General features: G+C 41.7%; 1 protein-coding gene across 1 annotated transcript in view; it reads right to left on the bottom strand.

The window, feature by feature from the left end:
- PTN (pleiotrophin) overlaps positions 1 to 12,287 on the bottom strand; it is a 65,949-nt gene that overhangs the window by 17,311 nt on the left and 36,351 nt on the right. The window contains exon 4 of the mRNA XM_075210401.1: positions 9,886 to 10,047. Coding sequence (XP_075066502.1) covers positions 9,886 to 10,047 — 162 coding nt within the window. The remainder of the gene's footprint in view (positions 1 to 9,885; positions 10,048 to 12,287) is intronic.

Here is a 12,287-nt window from a genome sequence, read left to right as displayed (position 1 = left end):
ACATTCTGAACTAAATTAGTATAATGCTGCAATTAATTTTCTATCAAGGAAAAGGAGATAGAGCCAGACAACCACCTTAACAGCTTCACTTATGCGAATGACCATATGAAGATCATAAAAGTATCTGTGTACTTAGAATCTCCAATTACAGTAAACATACATGTATGTATTCCTAACTCATCTGCTGAATGAGAACTGTGAAACATGGGCAAGGAACTGATTGAAAGAAAAAACCTGACTGATGTGAGTGAGTTCTCTGTACAGCGCTGCGGAATTAGTGGTGCTATATAAGTAAATGGTGATGATGATGATGATGATAAATGGTGGCATCGGTCTGCTGGGCATCATCTGTGGGCATCTCTGAGGAAATCAGAGCACAGAGCGTAATGCCCGGCCCGCCTATCACCCAGTCTCTGCTGCTTCAGTCCACCATGTAATTACATTTCAAAAGCCCAGGGCCATTAGTTACCGTGCTGGGTGCCTGAAATACAACGACATCACTATCCAAGTTTATTTATTGATTCCTCTTCCATAGGAAACCAAATAATATACAATACATACATAGTATCTGAGCAATTAGTCACGCCCTGTACGTCATTCTTTTATATAAATGACGCTTAGTGTGTAAGGTAAGGTTTTTATATACATCTATAAATATAAATATATATATAAATATATATATATATATATATATATATATATATATATACATATATATATATACTATATAAATGGCTAGTGGCGTGTGTGAAAAAAAAAAAACCAAGCTGCAGCGCCACCTGCTGGGCAGAGTTATACACTGACCTATATATTTCTTGAAGGAGAAGTGACAGTTGGGAGTGGTTGGTGGTTGCCGGGGGTGACAGTGGGGAGTTTTTAACACCTTAAGTAGCTTGATGAAGGATGTGGCGATGAAGATGAAGGATGAGGTGATGGAGAAAAATGATGAGGTGGTGACATGTGGACAAAACCACGTTAAAAAAGGGCGCTTGCGTCGGGAAGTAACGCTCTTCCCCTGAGGAGGTCTGGGCTAGCCCCAAATGCATGACAAGAACCTTTTTAACACCTTAAGTATCTTGATTTGACTAGAATGCATGAGTATCATGCACGGGTTAACTTGTATATTATATATTATTAGTATTTTTTAAGGTAAGCAAATATTCACAGAATTCATGAGGATGTTTTCATGAAACCTTAGCATGGAAGCAAATATACATTAGTAACATAGTTGCATTTACCCTCCCCCGCAGTAAAATGAAGCAATACACTGCATATCGTGTCCTCGAGGTCCCCCCGTCATGTCCACATTACTAGGAAGTGGGCAGGGTACGAGAGGACAGCCTGCTCTCCCAGGCGATAGGAGATGTACATGGAATTCGGGAGTCTAGCAAGAAGGCAAGTTTGATTACTAATAAAGTCAGCATAGTGTAAGTATGGAGACTAAATTCTTCTCCTTGTTCACCAAGGTAACAAGTGCAGAGTCTTTATTGTAACATAATGGGCTCCATTAAGACTTTGGATCAAAGCAAAAAAAAAAAAAGGTGCAAATTTGCACCTTGGTAAAAACATGCTGCACACAGGGGCAGGCTGGGCTGGGGGCAGGGGGGCATCTGCTCCCTGGGCTAGTCCCATAGTGGGCTGCCTTGGACTGAGTCACTGGGTCACCTGCATTTATTTTACCTTTTAAAGTCGAGTCTTGCCCACCGGGCTAAAATTTGCCCACCCTCCCCTGGTTGCACTGCAGGTTGGGGGTCAAATTTAAAATGTGTAGACAGATTTTCAGATGGGCAGCTTGAAGGCCTCTTCCTGGGCCGACAAATGAACCAAGGGTTCTTGAACCACTTAAACAAGTGTTTGGATCTAAATAGCCAGGATTTGAGCAGGACTTGGCGGTTCAGTCTGCATGGGAAATCCCTATTCCCTTATGGCCGGTTATAAACTATTAGCTCCCAATGGAAACTTAGATGAACTTTTAGAACAAGATGTGGGGAGAGGTCTTCACCTATAGCAAGCTGCCTTTCCCGTAGAGAGTGATGTTCTCATGGGTACTCAGATGCCCCCAGGACTTAAACTAAGCCTAGTAAAAGACTATCTTAGGTTACATTTAGCAATGAGGAATAAAGATTGGGAGTATCACATACCAGGCGGTATACAGGAGAAAACTGGTGAAGATGCAAGTGGTCGAGAGCAGACAGTAAGCAGGATAACTGTAGACAAGCCAGAAAGTTGGAGGTGGCAGCCAGCAGGTGTAGTCCAGAAACAAACCAAGGGTCAAGATGGGCAGCAATCATAGAGTATCCAGGAATAGGCAAAAGGTCAGCAACAGGTAATCAATAAATATATTCAGCAACAACAGACTTCACGAGGTGCAGGCACAAACGCTATAACCAGCAGGGAGGCTTAACCTTCCCTGCCATTTAAATTAATGGGAGCCAATCAGAATACTCCATTGGAAACAAGTCCCGCTCACAATAATTGGTGATTGCAGTCATGTGACGGCAATCACAGAACAGAACGAAGAGGAAGTCTGTCCAGCATAACAGCATATTGGCTGCTTAGCAACAGCCCGGACAAAAGATTAATGTCAGCTGTCGCGAGTGGCACGGTGGCTCATAACACATGCACGGCAACTTCCTTTCCTCAAATGGAGTAGAATTTTTCCCCAGTTCATTGATGTGCACTTTTGCTTCTCAAAGACTGTTCCAGGGATTGGGGAGGAGTGCACCATGAAGTGAGCTGGATAGATCCTTGGGATGAACCAGTGCAAAATCAAGACATTTTGTTGTCCTCCTCAAGGGGGCTTTGTAAATGACACCCACAATGTTTAGTACCCATTCCACTGCAGCTCTGATTCAATGAAAATTTGAAAATGTCAGTCAGTTAAGCTGCTGAGACATCATTGGCGGTGCCCATGTATTTAAATTCATCAATGGGCAGCTCTTCAAGCCTGTCGCTCACAGTCTGCTGGCTCAATTAGAAAATCTCTAACCTCCCAATATGACAAACAGCTAAAGGAGTGAAAGAGAGCATAACATATAGTAAGTGGTCAAAGTGCGGTGTATATGGTGGTATGTCATACCGCCACTTATCTATCTATTATAATATACATATATATATATATATATATATATATACAGAGATATATATATATATATATATATATATACACATAGATGATAGAGGAATATATATATATATATATATATATATATATATATATATATTAATGTATATATATATATATATATATATATATATATATATATATATATATATGTATTGATATATATAGATATAGATATATATATATATAGCTCTATATATAGGTATAGATAGATATATATCTATATATAGCTATATATAGATATATATCAGCTTCACTTGCTATTTAGTCATTTACTGGTGAGTTCTACTCTAGATAAGAGACCTACAGCATGTATTATATGTATTATATGTATTATATGTATTATATGTATTATTTGTTGTGGCAGCTCCACATGGGTTAATGTTCTGCTCCCCACCCCTGCATGCTATAGATAAGCCCTGCCAAGCTTCTGGGACACACACAGGAGAAGCTCCGAGGAGTTCATTACACACTGAAGTCAGATCGATAGGAAAGAAAATGAGTTTGTCTGTTGGGTGCAGAAGGAGCTGAAGTGGAGATCTGCCAGGGGTCAGAGGACCACAGTCAGCCCTGTCTGTTGTTCTACAGAGCGTGCCGGAAAGACACCTCCGCCAGCTACCCAGGCAAATAAATGCAGAAATATATATGTGTGTGTATATATATATATATATATATATATATAACTACAAGTTAACCCATGCATGATACTCATGCATTCTAGTCAAATCAAGCTACTTAAGGTGTTAAAAAGGTTCTTGTCATGCATTTGGGCCATAGCCCAGGCCTCAACCACCAACCACTCCCCACTGTCACCCCCGGCAACCACCAACCACTCCCAACTGTCACTTCTCCTTTAAGAAATATATATATATTTTTTTAAATCTTTCTAAACACTTTTAACAATTAACAAATTAAATTAACAAATTAAAAACATCTTAGTATACCAAATTTCAGCCCTTTCTGATTTTTTTTTTCCACACACACTAAGAATTTAGTAGGTCAGTGTATAACTCCGCCCAGCAGGTGGCGCTGCAGCTTGGTTTTATTTTTTCCACACACAGACACACAGACAGACTAACACACGCCACTAGACATTTATATATTAGATATTGCTTCTTATTTTTGGTTGAAATTATCATTCTCCAGCATCATCATCATCATATTTTTATTTATATAGCACCACTAATTCCGCAACGTTGTACAGAGAACTCACATCAGTCCCTGCTCCATTGGAGCTTACAGTCTAAATGCCCTAACATACACACACGCAGACCAAGAGAAACTAAGGGAAATTTAATAGCAGCCAATAATCCTATCAGTATATTTTTGGAGTGTGGGAGGAAACCAGAGCACCCGGAGTAAACCCACGCAAACACAGGGAGAACATACAATCTCCACACAGATAAGCCATGGTCGGGAATCGAACTCATGACCCCGAAGCTGTAAGGCAGAAGTGCTAACCACTGAGCCACCATGCTACATTATTTACAAACATTTTTATTCATTTTTCTGCTCGATTATCGTTTTGATTTCCATGATTAGCTGCTCTGCAGCACAAAGGGATCTGCAACTGTGTTGCAACAATGTACAAAAATATCTAAGTAGTAGTTAACTTCCTGCCCAGTCCTATTGTAGTAAGGGCCCATACTTAGCGAGGAGAAAACACGTGCCTTTACTAGCATTTTAATGTAGATATAAGGCCTGTGAATGGGTCTGACAATAGGACGGATTGTTTCCAACATCAGTATATACCCACTCACTTTAATTTACTTTCAGATGCAAATTCTCAGCCCTACACACAGTAGTTTTGTCCAAATCCAAATGCATTTGTCACAGTGATCTATTGATAAATATTTAAACAAACGTTTAATGAATATCATCTATTTATTTATATAGCGTCAATAACTCCGCAGCGCTGTACAGAGAACTCAATTCCTGCCGCATTGATGCTTTGGGGAGTTTTCAATTGTTAGCATTAACGGAAAAAAACGAGCGCTCAAAAAATACTACCGTTTATACGGTAATATTGCGTGCGAAAAGCGTTAATACGGTAGTTTACTCGCGGAATTTCAGCTCGCCGCTCAGGGAGCCGAGAAGCTGAAATTCCGCGAGTAATTACCGTATTAACGCTAAGATTTTTTGAGCGCTCGTTTGAGAGCGTTAACGCTAACAATTGAATACGCCCCTTACAGTCTAAGTTCCCTAACATACACACACACACAGATCGAGAGAGACTAAGGGCAATTTATATCTAACCTAACTTTCTGTTTACATAGAACCATTGTTTTGTCCCTGTTCCATAATCCTCTGTCACTTTCATAGCCTTCCTTTTACTCTTTTTTCATAATACAACAACATGACTAATATCAAGGAGGGTTACAACACCTTGTATCATCATATCATAGCGTGTGATATGATGTTATTAGCAGTAGCAGCAGGAATAGCATGAAACTATGACGAGTATATACAGCAGGCCTCACCGATCTGTAACTCTCCAGGTGTTGTGAAACTACAAGTCCCATCATGCTGTGCCAGCTATCGGCTGGCTACCTACTGACAAATCATGCTGGGACTAGTAGTTTTTACCTGGAGATGCACAGGTTTTCCAGGCCTGATATACAGTATACTATTTGCCCAAAAATATGTGGACAACCCTAAATAGTGTGTTTGTCCATTTCAGCCACACCCATTGCTAACCGGTGCATACAATCAAGTAGAATGGATCGTACAGTGTGGTACTGTCAGAGAATGGCACCTTTCCAATAAGTCAATTTGTCAAAATTCTGCCCTGCTAGACCTGCCCCAGTCAACTGTAAGGGGCATATTCAATTAGTTTCCGGGATCGCGGCTACGCACGGCCGTCCCGATACCGCTGTATCGCAGATTTCCCTTTGCAACCCTTGAAATCCGTGATGTGGCGGTACCTAATTGCACTTTATATGCACGGCCGGGCGATGCCACGATCCCGGAAGCTAATTGAATATGCCCCTGAGTACTGTAATTGTGAAGTGGAAATGTCCAGGAAGAACAACAGCTCAGCCACGTAGTGGTAGGCCACAGAGCTCACAGAACGGGAGCACTGAGTGCTTAGCATGTACAACTCCTTGGTCCACGGTTGGAACGTTCACTATTGTGTTACAAACTGTCTCTGAAAGCAACTATCAGCACAAGAACTGGTCTTGAGGAGCTCCATGGATTGGGATTCCGCACACAAGCCTCAGGTGACCATGCCCAAGGCCAAACATTGACTGCAGTCGTGTAAAGACTCTGGAGCAAAGGAAATGTATTCCCTGGTGTGACAAAGGCACTTTCCTGTGTCAGCATGACAGTGTCCCCGAGCACAAATGGAGGTCCACCAAAAAATGGTTTGCTAAATTTGATGTGGAAGAACTTGACAAGCCTACGCAGAGGCCTGACTTCAAGCCCATCAGGGGTGGGCTGGCACATTTTAGCCCAGGGGTCAAGACTCGACATTTTAAAGGAAAAAAAAATGCGTGTTGCTTGTTGACTCAGCCCAAGATAGCCCACTATACCCCACTGCCCCCCAACCCAGCCTGCCCCTGAACCCCATAGGACAACTTTGGGATGATTTGGAAGGCCAACTGTGATCCAGATCTTATCACCTCAACAGGGATATGAATTCCCACAGTCACGTTCCACAATCTAGTGGAAATCCTTCCCAGAAGAATAGAGAATGTTATAACAGCAAAGGGGGGCAACTCCATATCAGTGCCCATGGTTTTGGAAACAGATGTACCACCAAGCACCTACGGATGTGATATTTGACGTGTTTGGGCGTCCACATACGTTTGACCATATAGTGTATGTACTGGGTATAACTAAGCAAGAAATATTTTTTGAGGTTAGATTGTCTTCTATTTGGTCGTTAGATCTAAATGAAAGTGCTGCAGAAAATAGTAACACAATACTAATTTCATCTATTTCCTGCGCAACTGGCAAGCTGATTAATCAATATCAGAGTTGGAGAAATATGACTAAATGAATAATTATCCCCGTTAACATAATTACTGTTCAGTTGACGCATCACCTGGCAGGAGTCTCTTTGTTTTAATACAGGTACCATAAATTGTCAGATCACTTAGTTCAGCATAAGGTGATGCCAACATCTTACAGAATATCTTAGGAAATTGACATTGCACTCATGTTAATTGGTTCTTTTTTTTTGTTCTAATTTTTGTATCACAGTTTGGGGAAAAAAAATGCTTTGTATCCTATGGTTTCATCACTGCTTCAGAAAACCAGACCATGGTTTACAGTTTCTATGTTATTAGAGGGACCATGTAATAGTGGTCCAGCAGCTCAGGTGGTCTCTGCGCTCCACTTCTAAATTTGGGGGGATCAGTGAATATGCATCGATGACCTATTTGGGCTTTCAGAGAAATAAATGCTGTTATTTAAGGCATAAATTAAACCGTATTTCGGGACACATGAGTCAAAGTTGTAATGATTGAAAAGATTGGTCAAACTGGGTTGAAGATTTTACAATTCTTGATATGTGCTCGACTCTCACTAACCACAAACCCACGAAATGTTGCACACAGTACCTCAACGGCAACCACTGAGGAGGTGGGACAGTGTTTCAATGTAAGCTGATCCCAAATCGCAAAAGAACATTTGCACATAACTAACGCCAACTGGGAATCAGACCAATCACAGTGCATGGAATGTTAAGAAGCCAATCAGCTAGCATCCATAAATGTCACATGTCCGTAGCCTTTTCAGAGATGCTCATTCTTCCTAGATTGTACTAGCGGAAAAATGCCTGTGGGTGCTCTCTGTGGGGCATATTTAATAAAGCACGATAGTGCTTTTAACGGATAATTAAGGTCCCACAGTGTCCTCCGCAAATTTATTAGGGGGCATCGCAGCAGATATCATGGATATCTGCTGCTTTGCACTCCTCTTCGTTTTTGGGAGCAGTCACCATTCAACAGAATGGTGACTGCTCCTGGCCGCAATCTAACAAGTCCCGAAAAAACATTTTTTTCGGGAACTTGTCATGGTAATGTACGCCAGCTGCAGCATGAGGAAATCTAATGCTGTCGGCTCTGCTCCAGAGAGCAGAGCTGGACAGCGCATGTGTGGAGGGATCACATGATCCCTCCCTGTCACTCACAGCTCTCTCTCTCTGCAACTATCGTTGCAGAGATAGAGAGGGGATCTGGGTGCGCATGCGCAATTGAAGAGTAAGGAGAAGACCCGAAGACAGCGCTTCCGAAGAGGCAGGTAAGTATGATTTTTTTTTCCACAGAAACAGCAGATTATCGGGACTGCTGTTTCTGTACTCCGGTTTTGATAAATTTGAGAAATGAATCAATACTTATCCGTCCGATAAGGATTGATAACCATTTCTCTATTTCAACGTTAAATGATAAATGTGCCCCTGTGACTGGTGGCTACAGACGAAGGAAACCCTGGGAATTGTGTTCACGCTGATTCACCCTAAATAGGATGCGAAATTAGAATGTCGCGCCAAATTTCACGAATCGCAGTTTATACCAGTCATGTCTAGTTTTGAAAAATCAAGTGCTTTTGCGGAGTGGAAATGTCTGTGTGTCCTTCAGCTAAGCAACGGACCCTTAATTTCATTTTAATAATCTTGCTCCACTATATAAAATTGTATTTATGTACCTGGTCCATAAAACTAAGTACATGAGTTTGCCTAATCCACACATAACGAGGAACATCGTCACTCTACCTTAATCTCCCATCAGCCAGTGCAAACTCCACAATCTTGCCTCCCAAAGTCGTACAACTCAGTAGAAAACAAGGCTCAGTGGCACAAATTGATTTAGTTAACTCCATGTGCTTAAAAAAAGGGACGGTATCAGAAAAATTGTATCATTTAAATTTGTGTTTAAACATAACTTTCAGGGGCATATTCAATTAGGTTTCTGGTCCGTGGGATCGCGCCGGAACGGGCCCCGAAGTTAATCCACGGTACCGCAATAACGTGGATTTTCGTTCACACCCCATAGGGTTGCGAACCAAAATCCACGTTATTGCGATACCGTATTACCGACAATACTGCGCAGGTTCCGCCGGAATCCTAATTGAATATGCCCGTTAGAATAATAGAGTGAAGTCCTGGCTCATTAGGGGTTGTGAAACTACAAGTCCCAGCATACCCTGCCAGCTTTCGGCTAGCAAAGCATGCTGGGGCTTGTAGTTTCCCAATATGTTGCCTAGGTTTAATATAGTCTACACATATTTTATATAAATAAATATTTCCATAAACATTCTACATATTCATTGTTTTAATGTAGGAGCAGCAGCTTACTTTGTTCAGTCTCAATGCCCTGGCACTTTAACTATGCTGTCAATAGGTACTCCATGTTATCCCTGTCTCCTGTACCCCATGAGGCAGGAACCCGGATACAATAGTTAATAGATGTATCATGAAGTGAGATCTATTTGCTCTGGAAGAGACACAGTTAACTGAGTAATTCCAAATCAATGAAGCATTGAAAAGCATCAACTACAAATTCTATTACTGTAATATTGGGAACAGTTCTATGCCCTGTATTTAAAAGCAGAAAGCATTTAAAACAATCATAATAATGTCCATTTAAATCATCCTATTTTCTCTTAAATCCACTCAACTCATTTATTTCCATCATTCCGGAGTCTCCAATTAATTAGTGGAATGAACACAGAGTGACCTTCATAGTCCCTGGCTGGGTGACAGCGCCCCGGCTCTACGCTCCATTTGCGCTGTCATCCCGATGCCACAATCTCACCTTGAGGTTTTGGTTTGGTGATCTTGCCACAGGGTTTGGACAGGGTGACCGTCTTCTGACACTCCGCGTTGTGCAGGGCTCTCTTCAAGCTGCCGTTTCGTGTCTTCACACCTGTCTCCGGGTCACACTCTCCCCACTCCTGAAATTGGTACTTACACTCCGCTGGCGGCAAGGAAAAGGAGAGAGAGTCAGCGAGGTTTGAAGGACGTTACATGATTCAATACACACACAAATCTGCAGTAAGGGCCTGTCTACCTGCTGTATTTTAGTTCTTGTCTGCAGCGGAGTTTGAAAAGTACAAGTTACAATAATTGATGTACCATGTTAATGTTCCTGTGCTGGTGCAGATGAAAAAGGTAGTGTTACCCATAGCAACTGATCAGACACTTGTTTTAATTCTCTAAACGACACACAAAAAATGATAAAATCCGGTTGTCAGGGGTTAAATTGTCCTTCACCCTGCAACAGTTTTCATTAATGTCAGCGTTCTCTGAAAACCCACCTTTTCAGACAAGCTTATAATATTCCTCAACCACACTCTTAACATCACTACATTACCCTATTACCACCCGCTGCACAATTTCACACAAGACAGCTACCCCCTGACCAACATTGTTGTGTGACAGGATCATTTAGCTTATGAGTCACTTTTACCTTTGCAGTCTGGCTGGGCCAAAATGCAAAATGTAGACTTAACCTCATGTGTCAAACTCCCATTGTCCAATAGATTGTAAGCTTGCGAGCAGGGTCTTCTCACCTCTTTGTCTGTTTTACCCAGTTTGTTTATTAGTTTATCGTGTTTGTCCCCAATTGTAAAGCGCTACGGAATATGTTGGCGCTATATAAATAAATGATGATAATGATGAATGTCACCCAAAGGGTTCACGCAGCCTAATTGGTAGATTGGATTGTGAATGGCTGGTCATGTGATCACAGTGTCATCCATTGGTCAGTTATCTTTCTGCACAGAACATGTCGCTATGTCACGCTGATATCACACATGTACTAATAAAGGGCAGTTGCCTCCATGTGTCTCAGGTCAACTTGATTTTACTACGTATTTAGACTTGAGGACTGAGCCCCCCAGTAAAGGTTAGTTGGATTGTGTGTATGGAATAACAAGATGTATTATACATGAATATAATATAAAGAATATGATGGTACAGTATATTGCAAGGATTTCTTGTTACAAGGAGGTTCACTTCTGAGAAGGGATGGTTGCAATGTTGTTTTGTGTTTTCATGGGTCAATTTGAACCACCGAAAGTGGGGACAAGAGACTATATTATCCAAAGTCATAGCATAATGTGTTATTTCTTTAACCCATTTCAGTCTAGCTTATCGACCAAACCGTTCAAAAGTAAAAACCATATTGATAATCTGTACTGTAATAAAATTTTCCTAACCTTTTATTTGGTTTGCTGATATCCAAAATGTATTCCACATTGCACTTACTCTATAGAAACAAAGGCGATCCCACTCCCATGGGCAGAAAAAGCATCATACAACTGATCCTAATGCTTATTATTGACTATGTTGATGTAGTCTATGGTACAGTCATGGGCGCCATTACCAGGGTAGCTGGTCGGTGAGTGGACTTATTAGAGCCCCTCAGCTGCCATGTGCCAGGCTCCAGGTCTGTACCCCTCTACCATCCGCTCAGAACACTGCACTGAGAGGAGATCAGCTACGTGTCCGTTTAATGAGCCCCCTGCTCTGTTACCTTCCTACTTAAGGAGTAAGAGCACAATAGCACTGGCCGTATAAGGTAAGTGTGGGAATAGGAGGGCATTGAAATTTTGGGAGCCACATAGAAATTTTGCTGTCGGATCCACAAGTTTCTACCTAACGCCATGGGTACAGCCCCCTAGGTCAATTTACTTGGTTGTATATAAACCAGGCACTAAATCCACCATTCAGTCTACTTTGACCACAGGCTTCAGGACTGAATGACTATTAGCTGGATCCAGTGCGCTGCGTATGTATCGGTTGTACTTCATTGCGTTCTTATTGCATTTTGACTATTTAGCTTTCACTGTAATTTGTATTTGCTATTATGCTATCACTTTGCTATTAAATCACTTTTGTGCTTTGGAACCACATTGATCGCATCAGACAATAGTTATTGGTAGCGACAATATGAACATTCCATCTTGATGTTCCGCCTTCTCCTACCAAGCTCCCCATTTCTGAAACAATCTACCTGAGTTCCAGGCTGCCAAGGGCCACATCAGACCTCAGTGCAGCAATTTCTTGGCTGCACTCACAGCCTTGGATAAAGCTAGGTGCTGCGGCTTTCTCCAGGCTGCGCACAGGGGTGTGACCATGAGGACCAATAGAAGGAGATCTCCATCTCTCCGGCTCAGACAGGACCATGAATTGGGGGGTGGCTGGAGCAACACT

This window comes from Mixophyes fleayi, chromosome 4, assembly GCF_038048845.1.
Source record: "Mixophyes fleayi isolate aMixFle1 chromosome 4, aMixFle1.hap1, whole genome shotgun sequence".
In the NCBI taxonomy this organism is placed as follows: domain Eukaryota; kingdom Metazoa; phylum Chordata; class Amphibia; order Anura; family Limnodynastidae; genus Mixophyes; species Mixophyes fleayi.
This window is presented reverse-complemented; position numbering and strand designations above follow the sequence as displayed.